A 19,613-nucleotide genomic window follows, 5' to 3' on the forward strand; every position below is an offset into this window, starting at 1 on the left:
GCACAAGACAATCTAGACGCTAACGCGAGCAACCTTGGGCGATAACAAGGGCGGCTTAAAGGGAAGAGCCTGCAGGCCGGCCGCAGTCACTCACACCGTCGGTCTGCCCGTTCTGCCCAGCACCGCCTCCCCGCCGGGGCCGCCTCCCGGCGCCGGTACCGCCCCCGCTCCGCCCGCCGCCCCCAGCAGCCCCCGCGTTGCCCCGGCCCCGCCGCCGCTCGCAGCGCCCGAGCCGCCGGCGGAGCGAAGGTGCCGCCGTGCGCGGCCCGCCGGGCGCCGCGGCCTGCGGGCGCCGCTGGTTGGCGGCGGGGGGACACGTGAGCGGGGAGGCGGTGGCAGCGGCGGCGGCAGCAGCGGGAGTTTCCCCGACAGCTGGAGGTTGCGGCGGCGGCTCCTCCTCCCCGGGTCCCCGCTAGAGCCCGGAGACCCCCCGCGCTCCTCCTTATTGACAAACGCACAAAGGGCCGCGCCGGGGCCGGGCCGGGACGCGTCTGGAACCGGCATGGGAGACAAGAAGAGCCCGACCAGGTAGGGGCAGCGGCGACGCTTTCTCGTTCCCCCGGGCCCTCCGGGAGCGCGGGGCCGGCGGCGGTGGCGGCGGGGGCGCCCCGGGGGCGGCGGGCGCGTCGCGGCCGGTGCTGCCCCTGGCGCGCGTGTGTCTCCGCAGGCCGAAGCGGCAGCCGAAACCCTCCTCGGACGAGGGGTACTGGGACTGCAGCGTCTGCACCTTCCGCAACAGCGCCGAGGCCTTCAAGTGCTTGATGTGCGACGTGAGGAAGGGCACCTCCACACGGTGGGTCGCCGGCGGAGGGGGAGCGGGGGCGGCGGGGGAGCGGCTGTGCGGCCGTGACAGGAATTGGGGCCGGGGAGCCGCGGTGCATCCCCAGGGTGTGAGGGAGGGCGGCCGTGACAGGAATCGGGTCTCGTTTATCGGGGTGGGGACGGGAACACACAGCCTCCCCCGGCCCGTGGCTCCTCGGTGAACCTGACCCAGCGCTGCGCCGGCGTGTGTAGAAACAGAAATAATAAATACCAGGAAGGGCGTAATTACCTGCACACCGTAACCCTGGAGAGATTGTGCCCTCTCACGAAAAAGAGCTGTCCCCTAGCGTGTGCCTGCTAAGGCACTCACCCTTTAAATTTTTTTAAAATTTATTTTAATTTTTTTCTATGTGTTTTACTTTGCCTCATACATAACCCCTTTTTTATTATTATTTGAAATATTAGTGTTATTTTAATTTACTTTTCATCACAGAGCATCACCATGTAGGTTTCCGAGGGGTGTAGAGGGTGGATTATAACCCATCAGTGTTTAGGGGAGAAACTGTTAGCTGAATTGTGCTTTATGGAATTGACTCCCTGTGTAACCGTGACTTGCCAGGAGGACCTTTTCTCTAGACACCAGTCACAAAGCTTGCGGTGGATTAACTGGTTCCTGTGCCTGCCGGTGGCCTAAACATGTGTGCTTGGGGAATGGAGGCTTTTTACGAACGAACTTGAGTGCACTTGTAGCCATGCATGCTAATTAATGGAAGAGAAGGTTGCTCAGGAATCCTTTCTTACCGTTACCATACCTATGGGTTAATCCCATCAGCTAGAGAAGTTTAAATGGCAATCAAGTTGCAATCCTATCAAAAGCCGCAATTACATTGTAAATATTGGTCAAAGCAGTGCTGAGTATGACTTGCAATAAATGTTACACGTTTGAAATCGTAAGTGCAAGGTTGGGTCCAATTGCTTGTCAAAAATGATTATTCTTTATTTCTGGAGCTAGTTTCCCTGACTTCTGAAAACCAGAATAAATATTGGAAGGACTTCTCATAACTTCAGTTGTGAATATTAGTTGAACGTTTTGGTTTGTTTGGTGTGTGTGGTGTGTTTTTTTTTTTTTTTTTTTTTTTAAACAAAGGAAATCAGTAAGGTAAATGTGACAAGAGGGAATTTCATCTGTCACATATGTTATGGTTTCCAGTTATAACAATGGCATTATATTTATATCACAGAGAGATGTCTGCAGATCAGCATTGTTCAGCAAAATAAGACTGATTAATTAATGCAAAGTCTTTAAAAACATAATGAAAAAAACCTCTTTAACATCCAGTCAGTTTGATAAGAAAAGTCAGTTTAAAATTATGTTTTACTGCTTTGGAAACTCAGCTGGATAAAAGCACTGAAACAAACAAAAAATGGAGCTCCTGAGAAACAAATATTTTCATTGTCTTCTAGTTTCCCTACTTGAATATTTAATCTTTTAAGTAATTTTGCAACAAAGTGTCTTTTTTCTTTCTTTGGTCTCCGTTTTTTCCCTGACAGTGACCTGGTATGCAAACTGTAGTTGAGAGGTTGATATTTTTTTTTCTCTACTTAAACTCTGTAACAATGTGTCCCTGAGTAGGTTTATAGGACTCTTTTTTTTCCTCATAAGGTTTAGATGGGTTGCATCTTCATATGACTGCAAAATCCAGGTTTTACACATGACATGAGGTAGATAAAAGTTGAAGTTTTAGGCCAGGCAGCTTTTGTCTCCAGTTCTGATATATGATTTGAGCCAGTAAGTAGACCTTTGTGTCCATGAAGAGAATCATTAGGGTGCCAAAGAAGCACAAAAGGCCAGCTGGGTGGTTGGTTTTTTTTTGGTTGTGGGTTTTTTTTTTTTTTTTTTCCCTAAGGACCTGGAATCCAAGTGACCAAATTATTACCTTGGTAAAGCATTTGTTGGTGTTGCCTATAGGACAAAATGGTTTTCGTCAGCATGGGGCAGGATAACAATACTACCATGTTTTGATGGCACTGAGAATGCATTATTTATTTATTTTAGTCTTCCATTTTGAAGCTTGATGTTAGATTAAGGTGATGCATCAGCATGGTTGTTGCTGTGCAATAGTTCTTACTTAGAAGTTTTAACTGTGGGGTTTTTTACTCATTCGAGCTTTGTCTATAAGACATTGTAAAACGCTACTTTTTTTTTAAATTCAGAGCAATCTCTTTCTTTGTGTTGAAATGTGTAATACCCGATTCTGCATGTTAAACTTCATTAAATGTGACCAGATTTGCAGGTGGAAAAACAGGCAATTGTATTGAAGCTAAGTGGGTTTGAAGGCCACTGGAAATTACATGCGAAGTAGATTAAAACTTTTTTTTTTAATACTTACTACGCACATTTACCTTTACAGAAATATTTTCAGGGTAGGGTTTGTGGGTGTTTTCACTGTTGAATAATTTCTTCTCTCTGAAAGAGTTATCTTTTGTGCCAGAGGTTAGAAGTGGATTATGTTCTTTAGTAATTGATAGAATTGTTAAGATTAGTGCAAATTTTTACAATTTCTTTATTATATTTTATTTCTAGACTGAATTTTCAAAGCAGATTAGATAATGGAGTTAAATTTACTTTTTGTATATGGCAATATTGCATTGAATGGTTAAACTGGGCTGTCCTTGGAGGGGGATGACCCAAGGGAAATCCTGGATGCTGCAGGAAGTGGTGTAACTGGTTCCCACCTAGCACTAAAGCAGTGCCCCAGCATGGTGCCAGTTAGATGTGCCACAAGTCAGATGCAAAACTAAGATGCTGTCTGCCAGATGGGTATCCCTCTGCCTTTTACTCTACAGCTCTTGTCAGACATTAGTTTGGTAATGTCACTGAGGATCTAAACTCTCCATGTAGACATGGCTTTAGTATTTACTTTCTAACATAAATTATTCTGTTTTGTTGCTTGGGTACTGAGAAATTACTATGGTCCTCTTGACAGGAGAGGAACTGAGTATAGTAATTTTCTACATGTGACCTTTAAGACATTTTGATATTTTTCTAGATCAAAGATATTATATAAATGTAAGGAACATAGGACTGTAATAAGTACTCCTTTCTTGAACAAATCTCCTGCTGAAGTTCATTAGAAGCACAAGTAAGGAATACTGAATAGAACCCTAATGTACTGTATTATAGAGGGAACTAGTAGCAACTGCTATATTTAGATTGCCTAATAGTTTCCATTATAAAGAAACTGTATGAACTTTTTGAGAAGGTTTGTTGTTTGCAAAAGCCTTTGCAGTTTGGCAAGAGGAAAAGTCTTTAGGCCAAATAAGTGGTCTGATTTCCTTCCCCCATGAAATTAAGTTTTGCTGGGACTCAATCACTTGGAAATCTTCATTCCCCCTCTGTCACTCATGCTGTACAGAAAAGTCTTTGCTAGAGCACTGAAAAAGCCCAGACTGGAACTGTGTAAAAGCAACAGAGGCAATGATGGTATGCTGAAAACACAGAATTATATGGCTCCTGAGGAGGTTATAATGGGGTTGCTGAATTTGGGTTGGCTCTCACAATTACTGCTTTGTCAAAAGACAGTTGCCTCCACTGGCAAGCTACCATTTCTTCTTCTGTTCTTCATGGCACTATCTGAATCAGGAGTGTACCAATACTGGTTGACCTTCAAGAATTGGGCAGGATCCTTGGACAGACCTTATGGCAGCAAGTATTTGCTCCCAGTTTGTCTGTCTTTCAATAGATGTTTGGATTTTGCTTTCCTTGCCAGCTAACACCATTAGTCACTGTAATTTAGATGTGTTGTAAAGCTGAAGATTACGAGTTTGTGTTGCTGGGAAGAAGTACTCGAGAGGATTGGCATTCTCTCTAAAGGAATGCATGTTTCCTACTCTCTGCTGCCTTTTAGGAGGCTGCATTACTGCCCTATTGTCACCTCTCTGCTTCAACTTCCTCAGAAGTGTTATTAAAGCTGTTGTTATTCAGTTAGCAATAGCATCCAGATTTAAAATTACCTGTTACTTTGCTTTCCTTCATGGTTTTTTTATGCATGTGGTCTGATCTCTAGTTGCAGGATCCTATTCTTTTTTCCATGCTGTTACAAACCACTTCTCCTTTCAGTGTGAATGATGAGTATCCAGAGCAGTGTAGTGAGAGCTACAGGAGGAACTGCAAATACTGGCTTTTTAAACTTTGAAGTGCTTGTAACGATATTCTACTGTGTAAACAAAGCAAAAAAAGAATGCAGGGACATACGATCAATTTCTCCTTTTCTGACTAGACAACATTCTGTGATTTTCAAATTACAGCAAGTGGCTACAAGTGTGGCTTTAAGGATAAAGGATGTTTTCACTAATAGTGAAAACTCTCTTGGCTAGTATTAGGGGAAGATTTGTTATACAAACATGTATTTTATGATTGTTATGGTTTTATTTTATTTTTTAGAACTACTTTCATTACTTGCTTTGAATAAAAAAAAAACTTAATCTTGTCAATGAATCTGAGTCTTAGTGCCTGCTGTTCAAGCTCCTTTTCTTTTGTTTGACTGGGGGAAAGGGAGTGTAAGGAGATGAGACAGGTACAAATTACTTCTGTGAAGTTTTGTGGGGTTTTCCTTTTTCTTAAGTTTGGATTTAGGGTGGTTTTATAAGAGGTTTCTATTTGATACACACATTGAATGAGCTCTTATATGCAGTATCATTCATAAAATAGTCCCTGAAATTTGTAGCCAGAGTGAGAAAGTCTTGTTTAGTAAGGATGAATTTTTGTGGATTTGGGATCTATATCTCTTAATGTCCTTTACTGCTGAAGTAGAGATAATATATAACCAGCCAAATGGGGGCATGGCTTCTGCATTCTATGATCTATTGATCTTCATCACTGAATTGTTCCTTTTCTCACAGCCTAAGGTATGAAAAGCCAAATTTAAATCCCGCCAGACACCTAAGAGTGTGAGATATAAGGAATTGGGATAGAGTCTTTCTATATTTCCTTGGTATTTTGATATTCCTTTACCGTGCCTGAGAGTTTGGCCCTCTAATGTATTTTATAATCATATCTGATGATCTCCTAAATATGAGATACAGGTCTCTGCTTGGAACTGCTGTGAGTTTGTTTTGTGCTTTGAGACTCATAAATAAAATGTTTAATTTTTTAACTTGGATATCAAGGTCATTTTTCTTCAGAAAACATGTGCAATGTGTTTAGTCATGTACCATCTGGATGTTTATAAGCACAAATCAGTTAAATTTAATCAAATCTGGTATTTGTATTTCTGTTGAAATGCAATACTGCTGAGGACAGAGAGTTGGTACTTCTCTTGTATTTCTGGTTTAACATGTCTGTTTCACAACAGCTTGTTAAGGACTCTTCTGCCTTCCAGAATGCAGCCTCTGTGTGTGCACATGCGCGTGCATGTCGGGGGGGAAGGTTGGGAAGGAGAAAAAGAGGAAGAGAGCTGCCTGTCATGCTGATTTCACAAATACGTGACTGAATCAAGCTCAACAGACTCAAGAGCTGTTCTTTGCTTGTGGTAGTTTAGAGAAGGAAATATTTGCAGGGATGAAGTGAGTGGAAAAGTCATACAGAGCTTGGTAAAATATGGGTTGTGTATTACAAGTTTTATGGTTTAGTGTTAATATTAAATTATGAAGAGGAGCAAGAATAAATAGTTCTTTTGCTCTGTCGATAGTCGTCGACAGAGCAAAAGAGTTTTTTTTTTTTTTAAAGAGAGTTTTTAGAAGTGACCTTTGAAATTGTTTAGGAAATTATTTAGGAATTGTTTTCCCTGAAAAATATAGTGAAACTTAAGAATTCTGCTCACATAATTTTCAATGCTGTTATAAAACAATGAATTAATTTTTATTGATTGGATGGCTCTGTTAGATGCTCCTCATGGGTGGAGCTTGTATGGGCAATAGAGAATGCAATGGGCAGCCAACCAAAAGAAAATCAAGTCTGTATTTTAGAAGGGAGTAGGGAGAGTATTGTTGACTTTTTTTTTGAGGTTAAATCTCATGTAAAATCTTTGTAGTTTTGAACCTGACAGGTATTTTGATTTACTGCTCTAAGAAGCTAATAAAAATTGTAATCTACTTGATTCACTACAGTCTGGTATCCTTTTGTATCTTGTTGTTACTTAAGTAGGACTTTTTTTCATGTCGTTGTGGGGCCTGCTGTGCTTTGTGTTGTCTATTTTGGAATTCATGATTTTCATTTTGAGTCACCTTCATGCAGGATTGTCTTGTCAGATAGTTCTCCCCACCTCTCAGCTTGATTCTTGTTCTATTCCTCATACCTTTGTCCAAATTATAATTAAAAATATTAAATAGTATCCCTGTTGAACCTCACTATAAATGCTACCCCATAGATACATGTAAATATATCTACAGCTGGTTATTGGGAACTATTAAGCAAGCCGACTCAAATTTTGAACTTCTTCTGCGCAACTTTGTTCTCATCATAGTTTAGCTTAAGTGGGAGAATATATTTTTACTGTGTTGCAAGTCAGGACTGGCAATGTATCTTTTCTTCTAGTCAGCTGGGCTACTAGTCCATTAAAGAAAGAAATTAGACTGTCAAGCCAATTGGCTTTATCCTTTAATGCTCCCAATTCTTAAATAATTTCTTTCTAGTATCTTTCTGAAATTGAATTAGATTGAAGTTTTTATTTGCCCATCTTAAGATTTTTTTCCCTGTTTTTTTCCTTTTGCAGTACTTGATGACTTCTTTCACCTTTCCTGTATTCTCTAAGCATCTTTTTATGAGGGTGAATTTTATTAGGTGCTGTTGACTGCCATAAATAACATTCAGTGGCCTGTTTCCTCTATTTTAGCTTGAATTCATACTCCCTTGTTTAATTTGGTGATGTGGAATTAAACTTTTGTGTGGCTACTGAAGCAAAGAAGACTTTATGCCATCCAATATTTGCTTTCTTTCCATGATTAAGTACTTTCCTTTGGGGCATAAGTAATGTGTGTTTTGATATATGTCACTTTGCTTGCTGGTTTTTGTTTTGTTTTTTGGGTTTTTTTTTTTTTTTTGGTGGAAATGTCATCTTTGTTTTTAGCGCCACCAGTGGTATTCTATGCATCTTTTATAAGGAAAATGGTCTGTCCTAGACTAAAGGCTACCAGGATTTAAATAAACACCTAATATAAGATGAGGTATGTTAAAAGAGAAGATTCCCGGGCAAAAAAAAAACTCTTGTGTCGCTTGTGAAGTGATGAGAATTTGCATTTTCTGCCCTTAACGTTGTATCCAATTTTTCCTTGATTGCTGTGACAGCTCACTATACCTGTTCCTGTTTAAAACTTGATAGAAATATCTGTACTTTTCATCTTGAAAGTCAGGTTAGAATGAACAGTATGCTTTGCAGAACATCCTCAGAGTATCAAATGATGTCTTTTCTTGGCTCATACAGTCAGCTACAAGATACTTTTGAAGTAGGCGAGTTAGAACAAAATACTAAGTGTTCAATTTTTATACTTTCACGCAGTGGCTTATCCTGGTTTAAGTAGGACAGAGAGATCCTGAGGATTGTCTGTTCTCTGAAGTGCATTCCACTGGTATGTGGTATGCTGATGTAGAGCAGGCTTGAACTTGGAGAGTTCAGCTGCAGAATGTTGTTGGGAGGCTTTTGGCTGGCAAACTTTCCATCAAAAGTCAGATTGAAGACTAGAAGATATGACCTTGACATCTGCTACAAGTTTTTTCTTGTTTTCTTAGGAATTGAGAGGTAGGGAGGAAACAAGCAATTGAAAATTTTCGTATTCTAACTTACTGAAGATTTGGAACCTATCTTTAAACTTTTCCAAAATGCTTGACTATACTTTCACTGTACCATATAGCTCATTTGACAGTGCCTAGTAGAAAAAAATTGTGTGAATGAGTAGGGGTTTGAAAATCCACTATGGAAATAGAGTTCCTAACTCAAAAAGCTGAAAAAAGTTGGTTTGGCACATGCTGTGAAAAGAAAGTTATTTGTTATGGCTATCATTGAAATCTGTGATTAGGGTCATGTGCTAAAAGTTCTGTAATTGAATTAGAAGGATAAAAGAGAATGTGACAACTCATTCTGTGGCATCTTTTTAGATTGATATTCATCTTAATGAAGAACATTATGGAGACTTAATTTTTTTAGGGAAAGTGTGTAGCCTTTTCCTCTACTTAAGGTAGAGGAAATTTACCTTTTCTAAATCTACCTGAGGAAAGTCTTTGTGGGGCTGACTCTGAATGGAAGAAGTTTCTAGATTGCTGCCAGCTTCTGGGAAGATGACACCTGCAGTGCAGAACAAATACGATAGATCAGAAGCAAGCTCCTTCCAGTTTGATCACAAAACTAGCTGTACCAAGTGTTGGCCCTGTTCAGTGCAACAATGACTGTGCTGCTGCATCAGTGTGATCCTCAGATTTTGCATGTCTTTTTGCATAGGTGCAAGGTTTCACAGTTTCTGCAGTAAAGGGACAGAGGAGCGGTGTGAAGGATACAATCCTTTGTGGTGTCAGCATTTGGAAGAGTTCACTTCCCCATGTATCCCAAGGATCTAGGGGTCTAGGAGACTGTAATCACTCCTTTTTCTGTAGACTCCCAAATACTGCCTTCTCAGAGGATATCGTTAGAGGACATTGAGCTTCCTGACCCCTGCTCATATGTAGTTCATTGTCATCTAGGAAACATAAATTAGTTGATACCACTATCTGTTTCTCAAGCAGGGTATTTTCAATATTGCTGTCACACTGAGCATTGGTGCACCACAGGTTGTGCCATATGGGGAAGAATTCTAACAAAAATATGCAAGAGGTTGGAGCCTTTTAACTGGTTGTTGGAGAAGTAACACTTGATGGCTGCTTTGAAAACTATCCATGAAAATGAACTTTGTCCTCCTAAAGGTCCTGATGCAGATAGTTCTTAGAGCAGGCTGTTGTGCACTGTACCAGTTGTCTTCAGGAGACTTGCTGGCCTCATCTGCTAAATGTCATCTGGAAAATAGGGCATTCCCTTTAAGGGAATGATTAAATAGGGACACTGCCTCAAGGGGAAGTTTTCTGCACATTTTTACAGTGACTGATAAAACCATATGGGTCATGTGAGTCTATTCTAATTGAATCAGCTTCTATTGAAAGATGGAATTGCTAGAAATGCACAGAATGGATGAATTCCAAGTAAATGATTCATACTGTAAAACAGCTAGGAATATGAAAGCACAAATCAGAGCTGTCTGAAAGTTAGAATTCAAATATACATAGGATGTGTAGAAATTGCGTTGCTACTCTGCTATATACAGATGGATCTATATAATGTGTTTTCATATAGACCACTAGCTCCATTGTTTGCACTGTCATAATTATTCACTTGGGTTATTTGCAGAGGCAGTGAAATGGCCTGTTAACACTCTAGCATATGACAGAAGTAATGGTAATGAGAAAAAATAATTTTGGATAGCAAAGTGTTGAAGATGCATTTAATAATGAACTGCTTCAATGTAGCAATAAAGACTAGTTTCTCACAAGATGGCTTTGTGGAGTGATTAGTGAGGTCATATTCATGTGACACAGCAGGCTAAATGTAGTTTAATCTGATAGTTTTTATTCTATGAATAGCTTGATAGAGTGCTGATGACTGAGGAAGAGTGAGCTGATCTGTGTCAGAACCCAAAGACTGCTGCTCCTGATAGTGATTTAATTTAATTGCTAGCAACTTGTACTTGCATTACAAGAACTTGGCAGTAGGAAATAGTTTTTACTTTTCACAGGACTTAAACTGTTAAAAATCAGGAGTGGCATCACCAGATGAGCTGCTTGCTTCTATGTAGAAAACAGTTTGCAAGATCTAACTGGCCACAGCATTTGCAATACTACTTAGTATAAACTTTGTCCCTGATTTCCTTTAAATAATATCAATGATGGGCTTAATAGTCACTGATGTGAGCCTTTTTTATTAGGAGGTAAGTTGTGGCTTACTGGATTTTGATCTCAAAAACCACCAATAGTAATGGAATAAAGGTTTGTGCTAGATTTATAGTGAAAAAGCAACTTCCTTTGTTATGGAATATGGTTTGGCAGAACCTAAAAGCTCTTGTACAAGGTGCTGCAGAAAGAGATTGTGGACTAGATATGATAGACAATAAAAAGTTAAATGTAATTTTAAAAAGCAAATTTTTGCTTTCGTATCAAATTTTTTTGCTTATGTATCAAATGTAGAAGAAAATGTTAAGTTTGTTGAAAAATTGCCTGACAGAAGAAAATGAAGTCTGAAATGCTGTAGCTACTAGTCTGCAAATATATGGAAGGATATATTAAAAGCTGTTGTGTATTTTGTGTGTACTAATGCTTAACAATTCTCTAATTATTTGGGAATTATTTTACATTTGACAAAAATAGTCCCTACACTATTGAAGTTTAAAAAACATTGCATGCATGTAAGTGTTCACTGTCAAACTAATACTTGAAAATTTCATTGTCTTGAAGCACAAAGAAAGATCAGTAAAAAAGGTAGAGAATTTTTTGCTTGGTTTCTGTGCAGCCAGGCTGCATATACTTACACCTTAATGGTACAGATTTAAGCATAAACTGGAATGAAAAGCCTAAAATGTAACAATTAAAATTTTGCCTTCTTACTTGGAAGTTTAATAAGATTCTGCCATTCTCTGTGTCAAATTGGTTGTTGATTACCACCATTTTTACTTTAGGATGGCTACTGCAGTACCTTAATACATGTATGCATGTCTTGGTTGTAGTTAATTTTTCTGTATTATAAAGAATTCAGGTAACAATTTTTTGACTCCTAGGACATTCTTTTGCATTTTAAGCCTTGATAAGATTATGATGCAAAATTTCATTTGGTCCTGTTTATTTTACTTAACACTGACAATACCATTTCAATGCCTATACAAATGTAGGCCTCAGCCTTCCAACATTTTTTGTGAATTTTTAGTCTTGAAAAGAAGAGCATTCTCTTTCAAGTTAAGCTCTTCAGAGGCAGGTGTTAGCTCAAAGCAGGGAAGAGTCAGATAGCTGTGTATGTGCTTAATTTTTAGGTGAATGTTTAGGTGAAGTTGCTTATATTTTTTGTCCTTAAAACCAGTTACATTGGGAGGGAAAAGACACTCTGGAAGAGACGTAGATACAAAAATCACTAGTGTTAGTGTACCTGTTTTGCAGAAAGACTTTTTCACTCTGATAAAGAGTGAAGAATTGGAAATGTTAATTGCTTGCTTGACATAGTAACTTATCAGTATATGGGGGTGGGAGAAGAGAGGTAACCCTCAAAAAAAACTGGCTAATGTGTGGGATGAAAGTTTTTTGACTTCTTAGTAAAGTTTACTTCAGGGTAATGTGTTACTTGTTGCAGAAACTGAATTTGAAGTATCTTTTCGTTCTGAAGCCATCTAGATGTTCTGCCATCTAAATCTACATCATTGGTCCATCATGGAAAATCACATTCCGAAGCTGCTGGTTGCAAACTGTTCTGTGATATGCTGAGTGAAAATTTGACTAAGCTCTATTACAAAGTCAGAGTTAGATCTTTGTATAATTAATGTCTTCTTGAAAATGCACAGGAAGCTTCATACTCTAATATTGGTGCAATACTCAACTGTAGATGTGCCGTGTAAAAGTTAGTGAAATAAATGCTGTAAGAATTGCTCAAAACTTTCATATCTATGTGAAGATGTTCTAATATGTTACAGGAGTATTCATACCTTAGAAAATCTTCTAATTGAAACCACTTTTTCTCATCCTTCAAGTTGTTTTAAAAGCTGCTTACTGTAAAATCATGCCTCTTTCTATTTGTCTCCCTGTATATATCTGCTTGCTTTCAAGATTAGGAACAACCATTTATTTTTTTAATTAATTGCTCTAGTTACTGTGTTAAGAGATTTGAGGATGTGGACCTTAGAGAAACAAGGACATGTGCTAGAGGAATTTTTAGTAGAAACTAGCTAGAAAATGATGAGGAAGTAGAAAGTATGTGAACATAAGCTTTTCTTGACATTCCAGTAATGACTGGAAAAATTGAGATTAGAGTATTACTGTGGATATCAGATTTCTATTAGCCTCTTGAGACATTAATATTTAGGATAGATGTGAGTGGAAAATGATCTTCAAATAAATTATAAGATATTTAAAGTCTGTACATTTGTATTGCAAGATGACTCAGTGTAGTAATGAAAGAACAGAGTATAATTTGAATGATCAACTTTGTTCTCAACAAGATTTTAATGACCTTAACTGTATTCTGTGTAGACTTTAAAAATACATGTATGAAACAAACACCAGCAAATCAATATTTTTATCAGGGTTTGGAATGTTTACAAGGCATTTCTGAAATGATTGCTAGGTGAGGGAGTAGCAAAAGCTGGTGGAGGAAGAATACTAGTATCAGAGTGATGCTGGAATTCCATTTAAAAAAAATATTAGCTGAGTCAGCTCAGTTAGAAACAAAGGAGCAGATAGAAAGGAGATAGACAAATCTGTAGGGCATGAATGAGAGAGGGATACAGTCATCTCTTCTATTTACAGAAGGTTGCTTTTAAGCAATTGTTCTTCATATGTAAATGAAGAGGAAGGTGGGATTCAGGAACTCTTTAGTGGTTAGGAGCTGACTGACTTTCTCTGGAGCCCAGTGAGTAGTTCTAGGTATCTTTTCCTACAAGCTGATTGACCTTGTTCTTTTAAGCTTTGCACAAAGATACTGAATGGGGAATGCCTGATTGATTTTAGAGTTTCTACTACATTAGTCAGAACTGTGATGAGTGTTCTAGGTTTAATCCATAATGCATCAGCATACCCTGTCTACAGTGCAGTTTTTGGAATGATCTCCAAGACTTTCCCAAGGAGGCACCATAGAAAAAGTCATATGTGAAAACTCAAAAGGCAAAAGCATTTCTTTTTTGTACTGATCCTATTTGTTAGCAGTCAGCTTCATGAGTTTGACCAAAGATGACATATATAAATAGATTATTTACTACTCACTACTATTTGTGAGACCTCTTGACTATTGCAATTTTGCTAATTCCTGTAAAACCCTGGAGAGTAAAATTCAGGGCACTAATTGACTAGACTACAGGTTTCCAGAGAATGAGTCCTATCATGCCATTCTGGTGGGACAGAAAGAAACTGATGTTCAGAAACATGCTGAATTCACTGCCCTGTGCAGTGAGGGCCTAAAAGCAGCAAGAAGTTGAGTAGAAGATGTGGGAACTTGCATTAGCTTGGAAGCATTTATTCTGTCCTCCTCAATCACCTGAAAGGGAAGAAAGCTTTAAATATAAAAAATTTTCATTTTTGAGGAAATGAGTCTATGACCAAGGGTAAGATGAAATCAGTCAGGTTTCTATTCCAGATATTTCTAACTTCTCTTTCTTGAGGAATAAATCTGCTGTCTTGAACAAAATGTCTATGTCTCCTTGCAGGGAAGATAAGTGTAGATAAATGGTACTGCTTAAGGATTAGGAGTGTCTTTGAATAAAACCTCTTTAAGTCTCTGAAGCCAGATTTGGTTTGGTGGTAGGAGTTTTTTTTCTAAGAAGTCGAGAAAAGGATGACATTAAGTTGGAATTTTGAAATGTATATGATACCATGTAGAGATTCTACATTAAAAAGTGTGAAAACAATATGAAGAAATACCACAGGCTTTGTTTTTCTTGGGAGCTTTTCTTTTTCTGGGAAGGAAAGCATGGTAGGAGATAAGATATTGCTGATCAGTCTTGAACTGTTCTGATGAATAGACAATTCCAGGTATATAGTAGTTACCCCTTCTGTTTGATAGCATCATCGTGATCATAGAGGTCTTTTCCAACCTAAATGATTCTTTGATTCCATGATAATACCTCGCTCATTGAATCCTGCTGTCATCCAAAAGGTAACTCAGTATTTGGAAGAGAAATCTGAGTCGATTAATCCAGAATAAATCAATACCAATAAATCTTGGGCAGCTAGGACATAACATCCTTCTGTAGGAACAGTGTTTCACAGACAATTTCTTCCTGATTTTTAAGATAGGACAAGTTTAATAGGAAACAAGGAAGTAAGAGGAGTTAAAATTGCATCAGATTTTTCGATAGCCAAGTAAAATTGGACTAGTTTATTCTCTAGTTATTGGAGGAAAGGTTTAGCAAGTAAGTTGACCAGAGCCCAGTAGCAGACTTAAATATCAGGCCTAATGTGCTGTTTTAAGTTTTTAGATAAGTTGTGTGTGTCCCTAGTTTTAGAAAACAGATAATTTGCCACTTGAGACAAGCCTCTGGCAAGAGCTATTGGCCTGAATTGAAGCCAGGAGGTGGTTGGACTTGAGGAAAGAGAAGGAAAGGATCACATTAAAATGGAAGCTCTTCTTCCATTTTAAGCAGAATTGAAGGGTATTCTGGATCCAGGTTATCTGTTGAAGAACATCTTTCAGCTTGAGTGCTGAGGTGACAGCATTTCCTTAATCTAGACCCATTGTTTTTCAGTTGGGAAACTGTAATTTTAGTATTTCTGCAGTAGTAAAATATACTAAACGGGAGATAGAGCTTCAGGAAAGGGTGTGCCTTTGAGTAAGTTGCCTGTTCTTCAGGATGTCTGAAGCCTCTAAACTGCACATAGATGACAATACACTTCCATCAACAGGTTGTAAAAAGCAATGGGATTTAATTATAGCGTCTAGATTTCTGTGTAGAAAAGTATATGTTATGTTCTGACATCTGTGGATAACGGGAGGATATGGGTATTGGTTCCATGTGGATCACTTCAAGTCCAGGATTGCTCCCCTAAAATCAAAGTGAATGTGTTGGCTGCTCTGTTGGACTGTTGATGTCTGTGCTTTCAGCAGTCTCACTTGCTTGGCAGCACTGTGTGCTACTTGGCAGTCTTATTTGGCTGGCTCTGGCCTTTCAGGATATGTGGCACCAAATGGACAAATCAACTCCCAACTTTACATGCAGGGGTACCTCATGCTAACAGAGAATTCTCTTGAGATGTAGGTAGATGTGGGGTTGGTTCATGGAAAAATTATCACAGTTGGCCCCATCATACTCCTTGTTTCCAGACTGTGGCAGATGAACCCTAAAGCTGATCGACAGATAAGTAGTTCAGGTCTGTCAGAACTGGAGCTTATACTCTGAGTAGTACAGAAGACGTTAGATGCTTTGTGGACTTGTAATGGCTGCAGAAGCAAAATTGTGCAAATGTAGTTGTGCTCTGTATTAATTAAATTGAGCTAAACACCAAGATGCTTTAGCATTAAGCCAGTTTGGTTGTCTGCATGTTTGATGCACAACTCGGGCAACTGAGAGTTTACTTCGGGTGTCTGTGTTGCTCATCAGTACTGTATAGATATTTTTTGTTTATTTTGGTTCTCAAAATGGATCTGCTTTGCTGTAATGAGACCAAGTTATTCATAGTATCAAATTAGTCAAAATACTATTAATGTAGGTTATTGGGGAATACTAGGTGAGAGAAATCAAGGAAGCATGCACTGCTGTGAGATGTCCAAAATTATTTACGTGCATGTTAGTATTGTGTTGATCTGTGGGTAATGGAAATGAGTCAGGGTAACAGTTCCTGATATCATGTAGTTTTCTTGAGTATTTTTCATCTCTAGGCATGTAAATTTCTGTGCTACAAAGATTTTTTTTTTTAAAGAATGTCAGCAATGAAAACCAGTTCATCCTTTGCAGTATTAAATATTTGAGAGTTTCAGTACTGAATGAGTTTCTGCACACAAATGCTAAAGCAAAGACAAGTTTTTGAAGTCTCTATAAATATGCTTTCTAAACCAGCAGCTAGATCAAACCTGGTAAGATAAAATGTAGTTATATCCTGCAACAAGAAGACTAGAGTTAAAATGATGAAATCCTTGTTTTTGAGCATTTATGGGAATTTAAGGGAAGACAAAAACTTTATCCTTATATGTTTGTCTTAATGACTGTTGGCTGTTAAAGGACCAAAAATGTTAATTTTCCTAATTTTTTAAAGGAGACTCTGAGGTGCCTATCATGTAGGACCTTGAAAACAGCATTAGAATTAGATAATTTAAAAAACTGTAATGGATGAGATTGGAATAGAAGTGTAGGTAGAAGTATGGCTCATGTCAACTTAGAAGAAAGACAACACTGTCTGAAAAGGAAAACTAGGTAGAGAAGGGGAGTGTAATATTCAGAGATGTGATGTTTAGAGATCTCTTGGAAGCTCAGTAAATCAGTTTCGTGATATGGCTACAGTGCTTAAAGCATGAAGTTCACCTCTGGAAAGAATTGCTAGTGCTTATCTTCTCTAACAGTGTATGCCTTTCTTAGTGTTCTCCTTTGAATGACTAGAGTGGAATTACTAGGCAAAAATACAAAGCTTTTAGGGGCTGGCTAAATAATGGGTATTGTTTTTATGAACATTTCTGCTTGTTGTTCTGGATTGTTCAGTTGTGGTGGTCCAATAGTGGTCCAGTGATAGAGGCAAAAATGGTTGAAATCTTAATGCAGAAGATTATAGAGCTTCTTTCTAAACACCAGCTAGCTCAGGTGCTCTTGAATATTCTTAAAGAGCAAATTACCATAAATATAAACAAAAGGCCATCTTAATATCAAATCTACGTAATCTGTAGCAAGGAGTCTTTAACTGGCTTTGAAAATAAGTAATGTAAAATGTTGTGTTTTGGCCAATCATCAAAATCAATTTCTTGTTACAGGGATAGTTTCTCTTATCTTCTCTAAAATAGCCTTTTCTCTATGAATTTATTCATGCTTGAATGACATGATTCAGCTACCACTAAGCAGGAACAATTCTATCAGGTTCAAGCTTCATGAGTGTAGTAGAATTCTTGCACCTGCATGGCTTGTAAAATGCTTGGTTACAGTTCATTAGCCCCTTTTGACTACCTGGGGAAAAAAAATTGAGCATTTGAAAGGTATTCCTAGTGTTGGGAGATACATTATTTTTTTTTTCTTGATGTTTTTAATATAGGAACCTCGAATGCTTCATTTAATAAATCAGAACGTGAGAAAGCAGATAATAAAATTTAACTGATAGCTATAGAAAAAATTGACAACAGAAATATGGTTGTTTAATGGAAGGAATCTCCTGTCACAGCAAAGCCACATATAACTTCTTGATTAATTTTTTTTGCATCTTCCAAAATATGACTTCTCTATGGTTTTCTTTTTGTCTTTACTGACTTCTGCTCCTGTTGCAAGGAATTTTTTTCAGTCCCATTCATTCTATGGTATTAGGAAAAAAGTTCTAAGACTAGGACTTAGAACTAAGCTTAATTTCCCATTTGTACTCTAACAGAAATTATCTAGTTTGCTCTCAGGAACTGAAATGGTTATAAATTCAGATCTTACGTGGCTAAGATTGTTTTTTCCCCTCTCTACCCCTTTCTAACAAGTTTCCATAATCATGGTGTTGTCCACGCTCCTGGGAAACAATTCATTGTGTGTCAAGTACTTCACTAGTGTCTTGTTCATAAGTAACATGTCCAATCATTCTCTCAGGTCACTGTATAGTAATGATGGGATTGTCACTTGATTGTCATGACAAACTGTATCCCTATCTCCTGGAGCAATCTTCAATTCAAGACAGATCATCAGTTTTCTTTATATATCATAACTGTTTTCCACCTGAAATTATAAGCTTGTGCATCAATTACACCTTGGTGGTTTTGCTCTGTTATGAACTACTGTGACAAAAGGTTGAAAAAATTGAGGCAAGTTTTCTTATGTAAAAATGTCTGATGTACTCTCTTAACCTGCACATTTGTAGTCTATTGAGACCATTTGAGTTGTTCCCTGTGGGCTCACTACAGTGTGTGCTTTGCAAGGTTCTAGTGCTATAAGCTGGGTAGTTTTCACTAAAGGGATTTGTTCCAGTTCTTCCCCCCTCCATGAGTCAGTGTAGGCTCAGTTCATGAGTGAGTAAGGGGTAGTCTAGTTTTTATGCCAAAGTTCTATTGTGTTGACAACTTATTAATAGTCATTCTTTTAATTTATTTTAATTCATTAAGAACTTACTGTGAAGACTCATGAAATCTCAGCTGATTAATATTAACTCTCTTTCCTACACTTTGAGTCCTTGGCTTTCAATCTGTAACTTGTAATTTGGCTTTCAGTCTGTAACTTGAACTATTGCAATCATTACTGAAAATATAACTTGTTAATGGGAGCTGCCTTGATTTCCTGCACTTGTTATTTTTCTCATCTCTTCACCCAAGCAAGAAGTGCCAGTAGTGTGATCCTGTGAGTTGGGATAACTAAGTATGCGTGTGAGCTGATAGCTTCTGTTGCTTTGATAACGGTTTTGTATTTTCAGAGTATCACAGTGCATATAATTTGTGCTTTTTCTATTTTAAAAGACCTAACATCACAATCCAACTAACAAAACCCAAGAGCTTGCCAGGGTGAGCATTCTTTTGGAGAAGAAATTTACATCTTCAAAGTGTTAATTACAGAAACTTTTTATGTATCATGACTTGAAATTTCTTAATTCCGAAACTGCTGAACAAATAAATACACTTGCAATGGAATGAGTAAAATGTTTCATTTCAAACTAGGATAATTGTATTCCAATACAAAACAGAATAAAAAATTAATCTAATTCAAAATAATATTTCGGAAAAATGTGAAAATAATAAACTGTTGAAATTCTTTTGCCTGCTGTTGCTCTTTTCACACTGGTTTTTAGTTTTGATCAAAACTTGGAAATGAAACCTGCACTGTGTATACTGATGGAATGTGGTCTTATGTTTCTGTTGCCAGCTTCCAAAGTGTGTGTGTTCTGACAGCTATATCCTACATATTAATTAGCAGTGTATTTTTTTCCAGTGAACAACATGATAAAAATTATACACAACAGGGTTTATTATTGCCTCCAATAAATTTGT

The 19,613-nt window shown here is 38.1% G+C and overlaps 1 protein-coding gene across 1 annotated transcript in view; it reads left to right on the forward strand.

The window, feature by feature from the left end:
• The first annotated feature begins 283 nt into the window (after positions 1–283).
• The window catches only part of YAF2 (YY1 associated factor 2), a 32,443-nt gene continuing 13,113 nt past the window's right edge, over positions 284–19,613 (forward strand). The window contains exons 1-2 of the mRNA XM_059847070.1: positions 284–528; positions 668–793. Coding sequence (XP_059703053.1) covers positions 503–528; positions 668–793 — 152 coding nt within the window. The 5' untranslated portion in view covers positions 284–502. The remainder of the gene's footprint in view (positions 529–667; positions 794–19,613) is intronic.

Source organism: Haemorhous mexicanus, chromosome 5, assembly GCF_027477595.1.
Source record: "Haemorhous mexicanus isolate bHaeMex1 chromosome 5, bHaeMex1.pri, whole genome shotgun sequence".
NCBI lineage: Eukaryota > Metazoa > Chordata > Aves > Passeriformes > Fringillidae > Haemorhous > Haemorhous mexicanus.